The following is a 20,062-nucleotide window of genomic DNA, read 5'->3' as shown; positions in this document are numbered from 1 at the left end:
GGTGGCCGATCTGCGTGCGATGGAGACACGCCCGGGTGACTCCGCCCTCTGCTGCTCAGGTAGAGTAATGCTGGAGAAGTGAGATGATAGCCGCCCTCTTGTACTGATCTCCATTCCGGGATGTAAAGACATTTCCTGGAGCTCCTCCACGTCAGACGGGGTTCTCTCTTTGTAGGGATTGTGTGTGTGTGAGGGGTCAGTTCTGTGCTGAGGACTCACCTTCTTCTTCTCTATTTTATCTCAGCTCATCAGGAAGCCCAAAGACATCTCCACCCTCTACAGGGACCTCAGCCAGTTCCCATCGCTGAGCGCCGTCTCTATAGGGCCCGAGGTCACCACCCAGTATGGGGGCAAATACAGCAACATCTACACAGGTGAGACCAGGGGTATATAGCTGTGTCTGGAGGGGAGGTATACACTCCCCGGCCACTTTATTAGGTCCCCCCTGCTAGTACCAGGATGGACCCCCCCCTTTGCCTTCATTCTTGGTGGAATAGATACAACAAGGTGTTGGAAACGTTCCTCAGAGATTTTGCTCCAAAATGACATGATAGCATCACGCGGTTGCTGCAGATTTGTCGGCTGCACATCCATGATGCCAATCTTCTGTTCCACCACATCCCAAAGGTGCTCTATTGGATAAGATGTGGTGAGTGTGGAGGCCATTGGAGGACAGGGACCTCATTGTCCAGTGGTGAGATGACTGGAGCTTTGTGACATGGTGCATTATCCTGCTGGAAGGAGCCATCAGAAGATCGGGACACTGTAGTCATAAAGGGATGGACATGGTCAGCAACAATACTCAGGTAGGCCGTGGTGATTAAACCATGTTCAATTGGTACTAAAGGGCCCAAAGTGTGCCAAGAAAATATCCCCCCCACCATTACACCCCCCACCACCAGCCTGAACCGGTGATACCCCATCCCCCACACCATTACACCCCCCACCACCAGCCTGAACCGGTGATACCCCATCCCCCACACCATTACACCCCCACCACCAGCCTGAACCGGTGATACAAGGCAGGATGGATCCATGCACCAAATTCTGACCCCATCATCTGAATGTCGCAGACGAAATCCAGACTCATCAGACCAGGCAACGTTTTTCCAATCTTCTATTGTCCAATGTTGGTGATCCTGTGCCAATTGTAGCCTCAGTTTCCTGTTCTTAGCTGACAGGAGTGGCACCCGGTGTGGTCTTCTGCTGCTGTAGCCCATCTGCTTCAAGGTTGGATGTGTTGTGGGTTCAGAGATGTTATTCTGCATACCTTGGATGTAACGAGAGGTTATTTGAGTTATTGTTGCCTTTCTATCATCTGGAACCAGTCTGCCCATTCTCCTCTGACATCAACAAGGCATTTTCCTCCACACAACTGCCGCTCACTGGATATTTTCTCTCTTTCCCACCATTCTCTGTAAACCTGAGAGACGGTTGTGTGTGAAAATCATAGAAATACTCAGACCGGCCCGTCTGCCACCAACAACCATGCCACGTTCAAAGTCACTTCAATCCCCTTTTCTTCCCCCATTCTGATGCTCGGTTTCAGCAAGTCGTCTTCACCACATCTAGATGCCTAAATGCACTGAGTTGCTGCCATGTGATTGGCTGATTAGCAATTTGTGTTACCGAGCAATTGAACAGGTGTACCTAATAAAGTGGCCGGTGAGTGTACACAGCAATTGGGGGGGGATATAGGTGTGTCTGGGGGGGTGGGGGGTTATGTATGTGTTGGGGAAGGGGGGGGGGGCTCTGGCCTGATGATGGGGGAGGGGTTGATGAAGGTGAAGGTCCTTCCTGCTCTTCCCACCAGGCTTTTTTTTTTTTTTTTTTTTTTTTTTTTTTTTCCGCCGTCACATTGTGTCATCACAACCCGTGGTGTGTCTTTTTATAGCTTATATTGTTATTTTATGAGATATTCATCTGTTTCTACCCCGAGGCTCCCATCCCCCTCCACCCACATGTGAAGAGCTGTACTGACACCAAATCCAGGAAATTCTATTATAATTGTGTCTGAGACCCAAGTTTGCCAATTCATCTAGCAAGACAGCAGCGTGTTCGGGAGGGGGGGGTGGTGGGTGTGTCAGGTGTGCCTGTGCACACCCTCATCACTCTGTGCGGTGCCAACTCCCCCCTACTGCCCGGGCTCCCCCCCCCCTCAATGCTGCTGGCTTCCCTGCTCTTCTCATCTCTCGGCTGCTGTGGGGGTTGTTTTCAGGATGGAGAGCAGAGGAAAGGGCTAGTCAATATGTCATTTATGGGACCCTTTCTTTTCTAAATGAACACACCTGCTGTGTCCATTCATATCTGAAGCATAGTAAACGGTGTTTGCTATGATTCAGTTTGTGAATGAACAGGAAGCCACTCAGCACAGAGCACTTCCTATTCATTCATTGCCCCGTGCATCTGAGGCTGCAGAGAAAGTCATGTGTGTTTGAGCTTTGGGGTGCACACTCCTAATGCAGGGGTCTCAAATTGGCGGCCCTCCAGCTGTTGCGAAACTACAAGTCCCATGGGGCATTGCAAGGCTGACAGTTACCAAGTATGACTCCCACAGGCAGAGGCATGATGGGACTTGTAGTTTTGCAACAGCTGGAGGGCCGCCAGTTTGAGACCCCTGCCCTAGTGTAATAGGCTGCTTCACCTATGAGCAGAGCAGATGCATTGCCTGGAAGGTGGGGGTGACGGGAGCTCTCTCCTCCGCCGTCGCACAGCAAAGGAGGAGTTTTGTAGATGGGTGGGCGGAGCCTGAAGGTGGATTCTGAGACACTAGTTCCCCATTAGGACTGCCACCTTTTGTGATTGGTTGTCAATCAAAAGCAGAAAGCAGATCTGATGGGGAACTAGTCCTTCAGCTTCCCCATCAGGCTCCGCCCACTATCCGCGTCACTGGCGGCAAGGAGCCTGCCCAGCTGTAAAGCATCCTCAGCGACAGGCGGGGAGGGAGGAGCTGTAGAAAACATGGCTCTCCACTATGGAGCGTACAGAGACGGGCACTATGCACTTTGTGCTTGGCACCCTGTCTGTCTCCGCATGCCAACTGTCTCTGCATAACTACAAAAACGCTTAAAAAAAAAAAAAAAAATGTCTGGAAACCACCCGGCTCAGGTGTAAAGTGGGCAAAAAAGTCCTGGGAGTATATATGGGTCCAGCTGGGACTTGCAGGGTGTTTCTGACTGAGAGCAAAAGGGGCCTTGAAATCAAGTGAATGAAGCGGGCGGGGCCAGGGGTAGCCAGGCTAAGGAGGAAAGAGCTAAATGGTGGTGTAAGTCCTCCGGCCAGGAAATGACGCGGGGCTCTATCTGACTTACTGCATATTCTAATGCACATGGTGAGAAGCTCACAGTGTGCAGTGAAATCAGAGGAAGCTATTTCAGGACAGAAGAGGAGCCGCTACAACTGTGCAAGACTGCAGGGGAGGCCGGAGAGATTTAAATACACTTTAAGGAACGGGGTGGGGATTGGTCGTCTCGGCGGTCAGGTGTCACTTACATGTTATACTAAAACCTGCAGGTTTCCGCTGCCAATCCCCTTGAAGCCCCGCCCCCTACATCCCACATTTACTGCAATGTATTTTCCTCAATCTTTGATCACTGTCCGGGCTTTGAGGATCTGGGTGATTGGCTGTCAGGATTCATAGGAGAAGGGGTGGGACTATTAAGAGGCTGACAAACATACCAACCAATCAGAAAGCAGCTCTGGTTTGTGTGATCTGCACAAACTTTCTTGAACTTGTATTTGATTGGTCGGTATGGGAGGCGGGCCTGTGCGATGCAATTAAGTCACTCTTTGTGTCATGTGATTTGGGGCACAATGATTGCTCTGTAGCTTCTCCTGCTGATTTCATCTCTATGATTTCCCCCCCCCCCATATCTCTCTGTCTCCTTCAGAATGGGCGCAGAGGGATCTGGATCGCAGTGAGCAGGTGAAGTTTTGCCGCCAATATATCATCTTCCATGATAACAATGCGGTGGTGTATGCCGGGGCATGCGGCAATGGCAGTGAGATTAAAGGAGAGTAAGTATGGATAGACCTGTGAGAATGCTGCTGCTTAATGTGGGGCACAGTCTGATCATTTCCTACTCTCCTAGACTGCTCAGCAGCGAGTCCCCATCTGGAGCTTTGAAAGCCGTTCTACGAGAGACGAAGAATAAGAAAGGGGAGGACACCCAGTTCCTGGAGGTAGGGCACCTGATTCCTGGAGGGTTGGATGGGGGAAGTGTTTCCGGTCCCTGATGTGGGAAGAGGGAGGATGCATGGTTCCTGGAGAGGATGTGGAGTTCCTGGAAGGGGGACATCGGAGTCCTGGAGGATGAGAAGGGAGAAGCTTCCCAGTTCCTAGAGGTGGGAATAGGGAGGATTCCTTGTTCTTGGAAGGTAGTCCCTGGAGGGTGTGAAGGGGGAGGAGGCCCGGCTCCCGTAGGGTGTGAAGGGGGAGGAGGCCCGGCTCCCGTAGGGTGTGAAGGGGGAGGAGGCCCGGCTCCCGTAGGGTGTGAAGGGGGAGGAGGCCCGGCTCCTGTAGGGTGTGAAGGGGGAGGAGGCCCGGCCCCCGTAGGGTGTGAAGGGGGAGGAGGCCCGGCCCCCGTAGGGTGTGAAGGGGGAGGAGGCCCGGCCCCCGTAGGGTGTGAAGGGGGAGGAGGCCCGGCCCCCGTAGGGTGTGAAGGGGGAGGAGGCCCGGCCCCCGTAGGGTGTGAAGGGGGAGGAGGCCCGGCCCCCGTAGGGTGTGAAGGGGGAGGAGGCCCGGCCCCCGTAGGGTGTGAAGGGGGAGGAGGCCCGGCCCCCGTAGGGTGTGAAGGGGGAGGAGGCCCGGCCCCCGTAGGGTGTGAAGGGGGAGGAGGCCCGGCTCCCGTAGGGTGTGAAGGGGGAGGAGGCCCGGCTCCCGTAGGGCGGGAAAGGGTGGAGGGACCGCCCGGCTCCCGTAGGGCGGGAAAGGGTGGAGGGACCGCCCGGCTCCCGTAGGGCGGGAAAGGGTGGAGGGACCGCCCGGCTCCCGTAGGGCGGGAAAGGGTGGAGGGACCGCCCGGCTCCCGTAGGGCGGGAAAGGGTGGAGGGACCGCCCGGCTCCCGTAGGGCGGGAAAGGGTGGAGGGACCGCCCGGCTCCCGTAGGGCGGGAAAGGGTGGAGGGACCTCCCGTAGGGCGGAAAGGGTGGATGGGATGCCTGGTTCTTGGAGGTAGGAAATGGGGGAAGGATGCCTGGCTCACAAAGGCTGGGAAGGGGAGAGGACCCTTCGTTCCTGGTGGGTGGGTAGTGGGATTGATGCCAAACTTCCGGGAAAAGGGGAGGATCCCTGTGGTGTGTCCAATCCATACCAATATAAAGTCATCCTCTCTCCAGGTCTGGGACAAGAACCGCAAGGGGAAGAGCATCAACCTGACAGCACTGGACAAACACGGGAAGGTGTACGAAGATGGTGAGTGAGACTATTTGTTATTATTCCAGAACTGTTCACATACAAAAACGCTACAGCAACTGAGTGTAGAAATAAGACGGCAGACGCTGTGATTCCATCACATTGAGGGAGGGGGTTGTCTGAGTCCTATCTCCACCTGTCCCCCCATTTGTTCATTAGGTTCTACCTTCTGTCCCTGCAGAGCAGTTCGGCTGTCTGTCCTGGTCGCACTCCGAGTCTCATTTGCTGTACATCGCTGAGAAGAAGAGACCCAAGACCAAGTCGTTCTTCGAAGCCTCAGCCGCAGATGAAGATGATGATGATGGCACTGATAAAGTGGTTAAGGTGAGGAGCTATACAGAATGATTGTATCCTCCACCTCACCTTTCCAGAGTCAGATGGAAGGGGTTTGCCTACTAATAGATGAAAAAATAAATAAAACAAAGGGGGTGTGTGTGTGTGTGTGTGTGTGTGTGTGTGTGTGTGTGTGTGTGTGTGTGTGTGTGTGTGTGTGTGTGTGTGTGTGTTTTTTTTGTTTTTTTTTTTTGTTATTTGATTGTCAGGCTTTCCAGTCTGGAGGAGAGATGTGGGATCTTGTAGACCCCACATCTCTCCATAAAGAGGACCTGTCATGCCCTATTCCTGATACAAGGGATGTTTACGTTCCTTGTAAAAGGAATAAAAGTGATATAAAAAAAAATTATAGGGAAGTATAAAAAGGGGAAAGAAAAAAAAAAAGAAGAAATTTAAAGGGCCCCCGTGTCTGCGAGCTTGCATGCAGAAGCGAACGTATATGTACGTCGCACCCACATATGTAAATGGCGTTCAATCCATGTCATGAATAATTATAATTATCACTGTCTGCCTTTAGCTGCACAGAGCCAACGGTCAGTGAAGCTTATAATAGTTGAATGGCCTATAAGGATCAGCAAACAGTCATTAAAGAATTTCACTGCATTCAGATAAATGCGTTACTGCTTCAGTTGCTATGATGAATCTCAGTCGGCACATGCTGATGTTACACAAGTCATCAATCGGAGGAGGAGAACCATCAGCTAGGACAGTGATGACGAACCTTGGCACCCCAGATGTTTTGGAACTACATTTCCCATGATGCTCATGCACTCTGCAGTGTAGTGGAGCATCATGGGAAATGTAGTTCCAAAACATCTGGGGTGCCAAGGTTCTCCATCACTGAGCTAGGGCATCATGTCATAAACCTGGACACTGCTGGGAGGCAGGAATAGTTACATAGTTGGTCAGGTTGAAAAAAGACACAAGTCCATCTATTTCAACCATAAAAATAAATAAAAAATAATATTATACAATCCTATACCCACAGTTGATCCAGAGGAAGGCGAAAAACCCCGGCAAAGCATCATCCAATTTGCTCCAGCAGGGGAAAAAATTCCTTCCTGATCCCAGAGAGGCACTCAGATTTTCTCTGTATCAACATTACCTATAAATGTCAGTATCCAGTTATATTATATTATGTACATTTAGGAAAGAATCCAGGCCTTTCTTCAAAGCAATCTACTGAGCTGGCCAGAACCACCTCTGGAGGGAGTCTATTCCGCATTTTCACAGCTCTTACTGTGAAGAAACCTTTCCGTATTTGGAGATTAAATCTTTTTTCCTCTAGGCGTAAAGAGTGCCCCCCTCTCCTCTGTGATGACTGTAAAGTGGATAACTCAACACCAAGTTCACTATACGGACCCCTTATATATTTATACATGGTGATCATATTCCCCCCCTTAATCTCCTCTTCTCAAGAGAGAATAAATTCAGTTCCTCTAATCTTTCCTCATAGCTGAGCTCCTCCATGCCTCTTATCAGTTTGGTTGCCCTTCTCTGCACTTTCTCCAGTTCCCCGATTATCCTTTTAGAGAGCTGGAGCCCAAAACTCAGCTGCATATTCCAGATGAGGTCTTACTAATGATTTGTACAGGGGGGCAAAATGATATCTCTCTCTCTGGAGTCCATACCTCTCCTAATACAAGAAAGAACTTTGCTCGCTTTGGAAACCTCAGCTTGGCATTGCATGTTATTATTGAGCTTATGATCTACCAGAACACCCAGATCCTTCTCTGGACTACGGACTATCAGACTACGGACCCCCCCCCCCCCTAGTTGTATTCCCCCTAGTATGTATGATGCATATTCTTAGCCCCCCAAGTGCAGAACTTTACATTTATCAACATTAAACCTCATTTGCCATCATAGTCACCCAATTAGACAGTGCAATTAGGAATAGGATGAGGTCAGAAATGGAGTCGCCCTTTCCTGTTGCTGGATGAGTTAGAACTTGATTGGGTGATGGTGTCACATAAATACTCTGTGTTTTTTAATTTAAAAAAACAAACAAAAATTGAACAGCTAAATGAAGTTCTCAAAAGTTAAAAAGTCTCGCCTACTAAAAGATTTTTAATACAGTCAGTCGCTCTTCTCTCGGGATTGCTATGCGCCCTCCAGGTGATTGTCATTGACATTTCTCTCTGTCCTGCAGGGTGATCAGTTTGTGCTGCATGAAGATTGGGGCGAGGGCCTAGTGAATAAGAGCACCCCAGTGCTGTGTGTGCTAGACATCGAGAGCGGTAATATCTCTGTCTTGGAGGGGATCCCGGAACATGTATCACCCGGACAGGTGAGAGGACCCTGCATCTTCCACCTCCACCCCATAATGGCATCCTTGTCTATATCCACCCCATTACTAAAATGAAATCCTTGTCCTCATCACCATCTCTCCCTATAGGCCTTCTGGTCCCCGGATGACACCGGTGTTGTGTTTGTTGGGTGGTGGCACAGTCCCTTCAGAGTGGGCCTAAAATACTGTGCCAACAGGAGGTAAGAGTCTCACATGGTCGGGCGGAATTCAGGGTGTTATTCTGGGTCGTCTCACTCTGATCTCTCCCCCCCCCAGATCGGCTCTGTTCTTCGTGGACCTGACCGGAGGAAAATGTGGTGAGTCAAAGATCCAGTTATTATCCCTGTCCTCTACAAGACGTGAAACGTCCTCCGTACTGCATAACATTGTTCTCTGTACAGCACTGCGGTATATGTCAGAGCTATAAACCCTCTGGTGTTATTGAGTGACTGTGAATGTCTTGTGTCTCCCTTTCTCTCTCCTTCAGAGACTCTCTCTGCAGATAACTCGGCTGTCTTCTCCCCGCGACTCAGCCCAGACAAGTGTCGTGTTGTGTATCTGAAGTGTGACGTGTTCGGCCCTCATCTCCAGTGCTGCCAGCTGCTCATGGTACCCGATCTTCCTCTGTCCATGTATGCTCTCTGTCAGATCTGTCATTATACAATCATGATAAATTTTATATAGCACTTCCTCCTAGCAGCACTGGAGGGTCGTTGGTTCAAATCCCAACCACGGCACTACCTGCCGGGAGTTTGCATGTTCTCCCTGTGCCTGTGTGGGTTTCCTCCGGGTACTCCAGTTTCCTCCCACACTCCAAAGACATACTGGTAGGATAATTGGATCCTGTCTAAATTGACCCTAGTATGTATGAATGTGAGTTTAGGGACCTTAGATTGTATGCTCCTTGAGGGCAGGGACTCATGTAAATGTATAAGAAATATATATAATGTGTATGTGTGTAAAGTAGACATGCGCACTACCAAAAAATTCATTCGTTTTCGTTTCATTTATTTTTGGGGGGGGGGTTCCGGTTTTCGGGTCATTCGTTATGATCGAAATTTATTTCGAAAATAAGAAAGAAAATCCCAAAATTTGAAAATCCGAAATAACCAACTATTAAATTATAGGTATTGGAAATTTTGTCCGTTAGTGAACGTAACCAATACGAATTTATCCGAAGTTACGAATGCGGCATCTAAATGAATGGAACGTAACAAATTAATAATAAAAAATAATAAAATATTATTATTAGTAATTCTTTACATTCCATTCATTATTTCGGATAACGCGTAACCTCAGATAAATACGTATTATTTACGTTCCCTAACAGTCAAATTTGAAAGGAAATTCCAATTCCTATAATTTAATAGTTATTATTGGTCAGTTATTTCAGATTTTCAGATTTACGTTCCTTAGAATTTTCAGATTTTTGACATTTGGAAAAATTTGTTAAATGGGTTTTCATTAATTCGAATATTTTTCCAAATTAACGAATTTGGCGAATGTCGTCAAAAAACGAATTGCACATGTCTAATGTAAAGCTCTGCGTAAATTTATGGTGCTATATAAGTACCTGTAATTAATAATATAGTGTCCGGAAAGCACTGAAACCATAAAAAGCGAATTGTTGGGCACTGTGAGGTTATGACTGGAGCTCTGTACAGGAACAGGTTGAAAGCAGAGCATGGCAAATGGTAAAGCCCAACTCCAGACCAAACTAGGAAAAATAGAACACTGGATAGCCGCACTCCTAAAAAGGTCACCTTTTATTTAAGAATTAATATCAAAGCATCACAAGGAATACAGACTAACTGCACAGCTTCTGACGCGTTTCACACCAGATATGGTGCTTAGTCATAGTCCAACTCCAGACCAAACTAGTGGGGGGGGGTTGTCCGCATTTAATTGTTTGTGACTCCTCTGGGAGAATTTCCACCACTTTTGATCCCTAAGACACTGTGAAAATGAATTGGGGTCATAAAGACAAGAAATTAGCAGAATGGGGGTCACCAGGACTTGAAGATACAGAGCAATAAAAAAAGAGTTACTATTATTTCTTTGGAGAAATACGAGTTTTTACTGCTGTATGTTTCCTACCACTTCTGTCCATATCACCCCCCCCAATCATCAGGACAGGAAGTGATAGTAGATATCCCATGGGAACACTGACAATTATTAAAAGCGGACAGAGGATCTAACGGTGCCCCCATTAGGGATTTCCCCTCACTTGACATTATGATCACCAGTAGAGGAAGTGAGTGTGAATCTCCAGTGTGGGGACACAGACAGCAGGACAAACCTTTCAGAGGTTTGGAAATCCACACTAATCACTGGACTTTGATGGCACCACCAATGAAAGGCCTGTGGCTGGTTTATGGCTGGCGCTCTTCTCGGAGGCGTCTGAGTCCCCTATGGAAGGTTTACACTCCATGTCTTGATAACCAGGAAAGGACTGTGGCTGGTTTCTAACTGGCGCTCTTCCTGACCATGGTGAGATATCGCCAACCTAATTCTAGTTTCTTATCTTATTTCTTCCAGTATGATTGGTACACAAAGGTGACGTCTGTGGTGGTGGACATTGTGCCCAGATCCAGTGATGGTGAGTGGGGTGGCTGCCGGCTGGATTGTCCTCCATCCTGACATTCCCAGTCTGGTCTAATCCCCCATTTTCTCTCTGCAGGAAAGTTTGAGGGACTTTACACCTGGCTGCTGGCTCCGTTCTGCTGGTCAGCGGACAGTCGGAGGGTCATTGTGGATACAATGCTGCACAGTCAGCAGGTAAGGTAGCTGGTCCAGTGTGTGATCAGCCATTTTCTGTCCCTTCTCAGCATTATGAACTGTGTGTATGTCTAGCAGTGTGTGATTATCAGTTGTGGACCAATCATTAAAAATCACATTTCAGCTTTTCAGACTTAGTTTGGCTCCTCAGGTTTAGTAGTGCGTATGGGTGACCTAGAGGCATGATACCTTAACCCACTTCATACCTAAGCCTTTTTCTTACATTTGTTGCTTACAAGTTAAAATCCGTTTTTTGGTAGAAAAATTACCTAGAACGCCCAAACATTATATATATATATATATAGATATATATATATATATATATATCTATATATATATATATATATATATAAATAATAATTTTTTTAGCAGAGACCCTAGAGAATAAAATGGCGATCGTTGCAATATCTTACGTCGCACGGTATTTGCGCAGCAGTCTTTTTTTTTTAAAAAAAAAGAAAAGACCCTTTTATGAACTTAAAAAAAAAAAAGAAAACAGTAAAGTTAGCCCAATTTCTTGTACAATGTAAAAGATGATGTTACGCCAAGTAAATAGATACCTAACATGTCACGCTTTGAAATTGCGCACGCTCGTGGAATGGCGCCAAACTACGGTACTTAAAAATCTCCATAGGCGACGCTTGAAAAAATTCCACAGGTTACCAGTGTAGAGTTACAGAGGAGGTCTAGTGCTAGAATTATTTCTCTCGCTCTAATGAACGCGGTGATACCTCACATGTGTGGTTTGAACACCGCTTACATTTGCGGGCGAAACTTACGTATGCGTTCGCTTCTGCTCGTGAACACAGAGGGACGGGGCGCTTTAAAATTTTTCTTTATTTTTACACGGTCTCTTAAATTTTTTTTTTTTTTTTTTTTTCTAAACCTTTTTATTGCTATCACAAGGAATGTAATTATCCCTTGTGACAGTAATAGGCAGTGATGGGTTCTCTTTATGGAGGGATCTGGGATCTATAAGACCCAAAATCCCTCCTTTGCACTTCAAAACGTCAAGTTTGGCTGTTTTGAATGCTGTCATTTTTTTTAAATTTCACGCCTTTTAAGTCTTCAGTAAACCGGAAGTGATCTCATGACATCACTTCCGGTTTTTGAATGCTGTAATTTTTAATTAAATTTGACGCCTTTAAGTCTTCATCTTCAGTAACTCGGAAGCGATCTCATGAGATCGCTTCCGGGTTACGGAAGACTTAAAGGCGCCAAATTTTTTACACTGAGGCGCTTCTAAACTGCCAGTAAAACACTGAGCGCTTTTGAAGAGCTTTCCATTCATTTCAATGGAGAGGGTTGTTTTTACCGCCCTGTCGGCACACTGCCCCCAGTGTGAAAGCATTCATTGATTTTAATGGAAATAGGTTTTCACACTGAGGCGCTTTTCAAGCACCTGAAAAGCGCCTCTGTGCGAAAGGGGACTTATAGGAAAAAAAGATTTTACAATCACTTTAAGACCCTTTTCACACTGAAGACGCCCCGCGGTAGCGGTAAAGTTCCGCTTGTTTTAGAGCACTTTCACACTGGGGTGTGCGGGCGTTGGCAGTAAAACGCCGCTATTTTTAGCGGCGCTTTACCGTCACTTTTGCGGCTTTTTTTTTTTTTTTTTTTTTTTAAGCCCCGCTAACGGCCGAAAAAGGGTTAAAAGCGCAGCTGCGCTTCGGCGGTGCTACCCATTGATTTAATTGGGCAGGGGCACTGTAGGAGCAGTGTATACACCCTCAAAGATGCTGCTTGCAAGACTTTTTTGAGTGTCCTGCCAGCGCACCGCTCCAGTGTGAAAGCACTCAGGCTTTCACACTGGAGTGAGGGGAGAGGCGCTTTTCAGGCGCTACTTTTAGCGATATAGTGCCTGTAAAGTGCCCCAGGTTAAAAGTAGCCTTAGTGGCGCTTTACCGGCGCTGTGCAGGCAGGAGCGGGGTGCTTTTAACCTCAAAGAAGGGGTTAACAAGGGGTAAAAAGCGCCGCCTATTGATTTCAATGGCAGGGGCGGTTTAGGAGTGGTGTTTACAAAAAAGGGTGGGCTCGGGGTGCAGAGTACTGCAGTCTAAGCCCACCCAGTTGTGTGACAATAGTGAATTAATATTCGCTATTGTCTTCCTGCTTTTCCTTCCGGCCAATCAGTAAGCCGGTCTTAGGACCCGATTGGCCGAGAGGAGAAGCGACCGTGTTGGCCGGGAGCAGGGGGGAGGTGCCGAGGAGGAGATGCAGGGGCAAGCTGTTAAAGCTGCCCGTGATCTGGGTGGGGTAAGTGCAGGGCTGATGGGCGGACAGGTGACCGACAGGGGGGGTTTGGGTGATTTGTTTGACTCCCCCCCCCTCCAAAAACAATAGGCTTTAATAAACAAAGCGCTACCTCTTTATTAGGCCCCTTTCACACTTGTACGACTTGTCCTGCGACTTGGGACTGCAAAGTCGCATGACAAGTCGTTTCCCATGATTTCCAATGACAAGCATTCAAATTAGTACCACTTCAAGTCGTGCCGACTTCAAAGTAGTCCCTGCACTTCTTTGGTCCGAGTTTGATGCGAGTTACACAGGCATTCCCTGAAATCGCGGCAGCAAAAATTGAGCGACTTTGAAGTCGCACAGGTGTGAAAGGGTTGAAGAAAAGCAGAATATCTTGTGTGAGAGATCCTCCACTGACAGGTGCAGACACCCTGACTCTTACCATCCAAGGTGGACCACTAGATACAGCGGTCAATTGCGCTTGTTACAGAATCCAATCGGCTAAACTCCAAACTTTAGAACTCTTCCACCCTTAAACAGACTCCACTTCATAATGACCTCAATGGTTCTAACAAAGGCAAATAAACACTTCATAGTGTAGTGTGTTTGATATTTAGTTTAATAAAATCCAGCAAACACACTCGTCATGTAGAGGATAAAAGCTTGCATGTACATCAATAGTAAAAATGGGAACGTTTCCAACCATCAAGATGGCCGACCTCCGTTACGTGATCCAGCTCCACCCAACATCGTCATACAAACATCATCAGGAGATTTTCTGCTGAGCTAGTCCTTTACTGTTAGGGCACAAACAAGGCCAAGGATAAATTATCCTTGGCCTTGTTTGTACCTGTTGTTCTCCTTCCAATGTGTCTTACTGCGATAGCCAGCCATAGATGGGAGCAAGTGGCGTCTTTTTTGTATCCTTTACTGTTAGGGCCATGTTTTCCACTTGTGCTGTTGTATTTTCTTTCTTTCTTTCTTTCTTTCTTTCTTTCTTTCTTTCTTTCTTTCTTTCTTTCTTTCTTTCTTTCTTTCTTTCTTTCTTTCTTTCTTTCTTTCTTTCTTTCTTTCTTTCTTTATCACTTTGTAAGTGGCTTTTTTGTAATATGTTTAAAAAATGTAATAAAAAGAATAAAAATAAAATCACATTTCAATATTTTCTTCACGCAGAATCTATATGTAGTGGATACGATGGCCAAAAGCGTGACTCTCCTCCAGTCTAAAGGTATGAATGTAGCACAGCAGCCTCCTGTCAAATGACACTAGAGAGGAAGCTTATGCTATTTATAGCCAAGACCTGACATAGAGTAACCTGTTCCTGGGGAGATATTTTGGCTTAGAGCAATGTTTGGGTGGTTCCAGGCAGTGGGGTACTTTGTGAGCCTCGGTGTGAGCAAAAGGCTTTTGAATGTGAACACCGCTAACCAATTACACCGCTCAGGAACATACTGTGGGGGTCATTTACTAAAACTGGAGAGTGCAAAACCTAGTTTGCAGCTCTGCATAGAAACCAATTGGCTTCGGGGTTTTAGGTGGGGTTCACACTGGTACGACATGACAGTCGTACCTCTTTGGATCCGACTTTGCCCTGCGACTTGAAGTCCGACATGCGTCTGACTTCAGTGAACGGGGATCCAACTTTGATGACCGACAATACCAGGCACTGTGTCTAGTATGAATCTTTAGGGGAAACCACATGCACAATGTAAAAAAGAACGGCATGGGTTCCCCCTCCAAGACCATACCAGGCCCTTCTGTCTGGTATGGATTTTCAGGGGAACCCCCACACTGAAATAACGGCATTGGGGTCCCCCCAAAATCCATACCAGACACTTATCTGAGCACACAGCCCGACAGGTCAGGAAAGGGGGTGGGGACGAGTGAGGGCCCCCCTTCTGAACCATACCAGGCTGCATGCCTGGGGGGTGGGTGCTTTGGGGTGGGGGCACGTTGATGAGGACAAGTGTCTATCCCGACAACCCTGGCCGTTGGTTGCTGGGGTCTGCATGGCAGTGGAGCTCATCGGAATCTGGAAACCCTGCTTAAGAAGGGGTTCCCCCAGATCCTGGCCCCCCACCCTATGTGAATGAGAATGTACCCCTACCCATTTCACCTAAAAAAAAAAAAAAAAAAAAAAAAAAAAAAAGTGTCAAAAATAAAACATATTACACATGTTTTTAAAGTAATTTATTAAGGCAGCTCCGTCGTCTTTTCCAATTTCTCCCCTCTCCACCTCTTCTGCCTCTTCCATTGACGTCTTCTGCCTCTGCCGGTTGTTCTCCCCTCTCCGGGTCTTCTCTCTCTGTCCGCTGTCTTCTCCGCTGTCCGGGTCTTCTCTGCTATCTTCTCGCTCTTTTGATGGTTCTTCTCCGCTGTCTTCTCCCTCTGTTCTTCTTCCGATGTTGACTCGACGCTCTCTCCCACTCTAATGCTGGGTGCGCAGTGTGCCACTACTTATATTGGAATGGGGTGGGGTCACTGGAGGCCCACCCCATCATGCCCTGGGCGGGGACGTTAAGTGGTGGGGCCTCCGGGTGACATTACCCGGTGACCTCGCCCCATGCCAATATAAGTAGTGGCACACCCAGCATTAGAGCGGGAGAGCGCGTCGAGTCAACATCGGAAGAAGAACAGAGGGAGAAGACCGGGCAAAAGAGCGAGAAGACAGCAGACAGGGAGAAGAACCCCTGAGAGAGCGGGGAAGAACCGACAGAGGCAGAAGACGTCAGCGGAGCACACAGAAGAGCCGGAGAGGGGAGAAGAGATCAGCAGAAACGACGGAGCTGCATTAATAAATCACTTTAAAAACTAGTGTAATGTGTTTTATTTTTGACACACTATTTTTAGGTGAATGGGTAGGGGTAAAATGTACCCCATACTCATTCACATAGGGTGGGGGGCCAAGATCTGGGGGCCCCCTTGTTAAATGGGGCTTCCAGATTCCGATAAGCCCCCCCGCCCGTAGACCCCGACAACCAACGGTCAGGGTTGTCGGGAAGAGGCCCTTGTCCTCATCAACATGCCCCCCCCGTCCCAAAGCACCCACCCCCCATGTTGAGGGCATGCCACCTGGTACGGAGGGGGGGGCTCACTCGTCCCCACCCCCTTTCCTGACCTGCCGGGCTGTGAGGGTCTGGTATGGATTTTGGGGGGACCCTCGCGCTGTTTTTTCGATGTGGGGGGGTTCCCCTTAAGAGCCATACAATAGCATACCAGGCCCTTCGGTCTGGGAGGGGAGACCCATGCATTTTTTTTTTTTTTTTTCGGCGTGGAGTTCCACTTCAAGATCATCAGAGCACATATCGCATGCCAAAGTCTGACCAGTCAAGATGGCGATCCGACTTCAGTAATATTCAATGGGCTAAAGTAGGATCAAAGTCGGACCAAAGTAGTGCAGGGAGAATTTTCAAAGTCGGACCGACTTGTGTCGGACCAGTTAAGACGGCTCCCATAGGGAAACATTGATTTTCACACGTCATGCAACATGAGCTCCCAATGTTGGAGCGTTTGTCGTACCAGTGTGAACCCGGCCTTATTGTCAAAGCTTACTTGAACAAGCTAAAGTTAGAAGCTGATTGGCTACCATGCACAGCTTGCACCAGATTCTGAGCTCTTCCGTGTTTAGTAAATCTCCCCCTGTGGCTAGTTTAAGGGCTGTGCATGGCGAGAACAGGAGCGCACCATAGTGAATATCTGAACAATTATGTGTAGTTTGCTGGTGGTGGTCAGGTGATGCGCTGCGTCTGTAGATTACACTTTAATGCCCGTGTCATTTGGGACAGCAGATGATAAAGCAACGATCCAAAATGATGATCTGCAGTTTTCTCCTCTCTTTAAATCACATTTCTTGCTACATTTTGTACTTTTGCACCGGGGGTAGATTTACTAAAGGCAAATAGACTGTGCAAGCGTAGTTGTTGAAGAGCTTCATAAATGAGGTAAAGCGTCACTTTACAATGAATACCCAATCACATGCAAGCAAAAAACAAAAAAAACACACAATTTTTGCTTGCACAAGTTTGGATGATGGAAGTCAGCAGAGCTTCCCCTCATTTACTAAGCTCTGTCTGGAGCAACTGCGCTTGCAAAAGTGCACAGTCTATTTGCCTTTAGTAAATCCACCTCTCTGTCTCTCTACCTTATCCCACCAGACGCCTCGCCTGGTAGCTGGAAGCTGATGGCGATTGATCGCGATATGTTGGTTGTCAGGTTTTCCTCTCCGAGCTGTCCTCCAACTGTGGTGAGTCCAATAATTCGGATATGTGGCCATTCCTGTCCTTGACTTTTTTCCTCCGTCCTACAGACCATACTCTTCTTCTTCTCTCTGTACAGAAAGTGGGATTTCTTCCGCCGGCTGAAAGGGAGGAGGAGATTAGCTGGGTGTCCTTGGAGGAGGAGAAGCCCTTAGCGGATATAACCTGGAGCTACATAAGCCACAAACCACCTCCGGAACAGGAGAACCTCCAATACCGTAAGTTCCTGATAGGGCCACCAGTAGGGGGGGGGGGCGACAAGTGGGGGCCCAGCCCTAAGCAGATCAGTATCAGTAGCTGGATGTCACTCTGTCTTCCAGCCTTTTTTCAGCATCCAATCAGGCCCAGGCGCAGGTAGCTTTGTAATGCGCGGTTGTGGGGGTGCGGGGGGTGACTTTTCGGAACCTGAAAGCCCCACTTAACAAGGGGGCCTCCAGATACCGCCCCACCCCCATGTGAATAAGTATGGGGTACATAGTATGGTATTATTATTATACAGGATTTATATAGCACCAACAGTTTATGCAGCGATTTACGATATAAAGAGAGAAATAATATCATCAATAAGAGGGTCAGGAGGGCTCCGCTCCTGCTAGTTTACAATCAAATAGATAAGGTTGGGGGGCGGGCCTTTCGCTCGATCAGCCCCCCCCCCCCTCTCTTTTCCTGGGCTGCATGCTCAGATAAGGTTCTGGTATGGATTTTGGGAAGAACCCTACGCCAATTTTTTTTTCTTACTTGTGATGTGGGGTTCCCCTCAAAATCCATACCCCAGACCCCAAGGGCCTGGTATGGATTGGGTGGGGGAACCCCTACGCTTTTTTTTATTTTTTTAAATTCCGGCACTTCTTTTGTTTACATTTTGCTGTCAGTGGGGCAACCGGCTGACAGCAAATGAGTTATGGTTGTTAGGGACGCATCGGCCGCCTGCTTCATAACAGCTAGCTATTTACTAGTTGTTAAGAACCTAAACTAGTTGTCGGCTCCTTTAACAACCAGCTAAAAAATGAAACGCGTTCCTTAACTATTATATGCCTGGATCGCTACTTATTTACCGCATGCATTTGTGTATTTCTCTCCTTTAGTGAATTGACTTGAACACCGTACCATGCGGTATTTACCAAGCGTTTTTGGATTTTGAGATGATTATCACCTAAAGGGATAGTGGATTTGACATTTTTTTGCTTCGCATGCGATATTTGGGAAAGATGTGTCAGATCACCTAAATACCACATGCAATATCCTTTAGTGAATGAAGCCCACTAAACCACTAGGGATTTTTTTGGAGGGAGGGTACAGGGTCCCCCAACAAAGAGTCCATTTGGAGCCCCGTGTTTTCTGATGATGGTCCTGGTTCCTAAAATCTTAATGGGAGCCATAATGAGCGATTGGCTGCAGCAACATGCAGAGGAACCTCCAGATGCCTCTGCTAACATCTTCGCTGTGACATCAGCTGTTCTCAGGTCTTCATTGATGAATAACACTGAACTGGCCATGCAGTTTTTTGTTTTACACAATTATTATCCTTTTTTTTTTTTTTTCTAGAATATTTTTTGTGCTTTTTTTTCATTGAATGCTTACATCCTGTTTTTGTTACTTTTGCAGCTGGTCTGGAATACGAATCGATCTTCATGAGGCCTCAGAACGTTCCCGAGGAGAGTCGGATCCCGCTGGTGGTTTTTCCTCATGGTTCGTTGCGGGCGGTGCCACCTGTCTGTGGTGTTGGTTCCTCTGTCTGTACCGTGTGTCACTCTGTCCTTTCCCCCCCCAGGCGGGCCGCACTCCGTGTTTGTCAGCGAGTGGATGCTGTTCCCGGCTGTGCTGTGTAAGATGGGCTTCGCTGTTCAGTTAGGTGAGACTCTGTGTTCTGTACAGATATATAGATGTTAAACTGTGTACCTCCAAATTCACTTCTCTTCTCTGCAATGGCAGTGAATTATCGGGGATCGCTGGGCTTCGGGCAGGATAATTTGATGTCTCTGCCAGGGAAAGTCGGTGATCAGGATGTGAAGGATGTTCAGGTAAGTGCACCTGTCCTCCTTGTCTGTATTGACCGTTTTATCGTCTTCACTTCTGTGTCTGCCTTGTTTCACGTTCAGCTATTAGATGGCGCAGTCACTCGCCACCCCATCAATCTACATAAAGCGGTGGTTTTTACCCCTTGCCGCCTGCCTAACTCCTATGTATGGCGGCAAATGGGTGGGCTTTTATGCCCTCACACTGTACATATGTGTCGCTGGGCGGCTCATGTTTCTGTACAAACAAATGGACACTGCCCCCACTTATAACTGGCCTTTGCAGCAAGGAGAACATGAAAGGACGATGCATGTCAAAGAAAATTCCTAGCTCAACTTACCGACCAGCCTGCAACCAACCGAATTGTCCAGTCTACAGTTTGCGTTTAAAAAAAAAAGGGTTTAGTTTGCACACATTTGCAAATACATGCGTAAGCTTGCAGAGCACGGCACCCTAGTATTATCTGCAGTCCTAACTCTAAATTCTGAGAGCCTCCACAGTGGAAGCACACCGTTATAATGGATAGGCAGAAGGCAGGTGAGTCTGGAGGGAGCCCACCCCTCCTTAAAGGCACAGGGGCGCACTGGACACCCAGAATATAGCACCATGGCAGCAAAAGCATCCAATGCGTCCCCTGACCAATATTTTAACAGTACAAACAAATGGCCACTGTTGGCCAAGAGCGCTCCCAGCACAGAGACTTAGCTGTGAAAGACAGCTCCTGGTCCCATTAACGAT

General features: G+C 47.7%; 1 protein-coding gene across 1 annotated transcript in view; it reads left to right on the top strand.

Annotated features, from left to right (window-relative positions):
• APEH (acylaminoacyl-peptide hydrolase) overlaps window positions 1–20,062 on the top strand; it is a 30,764-nt gene that overhangs the window by 5,516 nt on the left and 5,186 nt on the right. Inside the window, exons 2-18 of the mRNA XM_073591694.1 lie at window positions 245–374; window positions 3,891–4,017; window positions 4,092–4,182; window positions 5,338–5,413; window positions 5,595–5,737; window positions 7,899–8,036; window positions 8,145–8,236; window positions 8,313–8,353; window positions 8,524–8,645; window positions 10,575–10,635; window positions 10,717–10,814; window positions 14,226–14,280; window positions 17,207–17,295; window positions 17,388–17,526; window positions 18,914–18,997; window positions 19,080–19,160; window positions 19,241–19,329. Coding sequence (XP_073447795.1) covers window positions 245–374; window positions 3,891–4,017; window positions 4,092–4,182; window positions 5,338–5,413; window positions 5,595–5,737; window positions 7,899–8,036; window positions 8,145–8,236; window positions 8,313–8,353; window positions 8,524–8,645; window positions 10,575–10,635; window positions 10,717–10,814; window positions 14,226–14,280; window positions 17,207–17,295; window positions 17,388–17,526; window positions 18,914–18,997; window positions 19,080–19,160; window positions 19,241–19,329 — 1,656 coding nt within the window. The remainder of the gene's footprint in view (window positions 1–244; window positions 375–3,890; window positions 4,018–4,091; window positions 4,183–5,337; window positions 5,414–5,594; window positions 5,738–7,898; window positions 8,037–8,144; window positions 8,237–8,312; window positions 8,354–8,523; window positions 8,646–10,574; window positions 10,636–10,716; window positions 10,815–14,225; window positions 14,281–17,206; window positions 17,296–17,387; window positions 17,527–18,913; window positions 18,998–19,079; window positions 19,161–19,240; window positions 19,330–20,062) is intronic.

This window comes from Aquarana catesbeiana, linkage group LG07, assembly GCF_042186555.1.
Source record: "Aquarana catesbeiana isolate 2022-GZ linkage group LG07, ASM4218655v1, whole genome shotgun sequence".
Taxonomy (NCBI): Eukaryota; Metazoa; Chordata; class Amphibia; order Anura; family Ranidae; genus Aquarana; species Aquarana catesbeiana.
The sequence above is the reverse complement of the archived record's forward strand: the minus strand, read 5'-3'. Positions and strand labels throughout refer to the sequence as shown.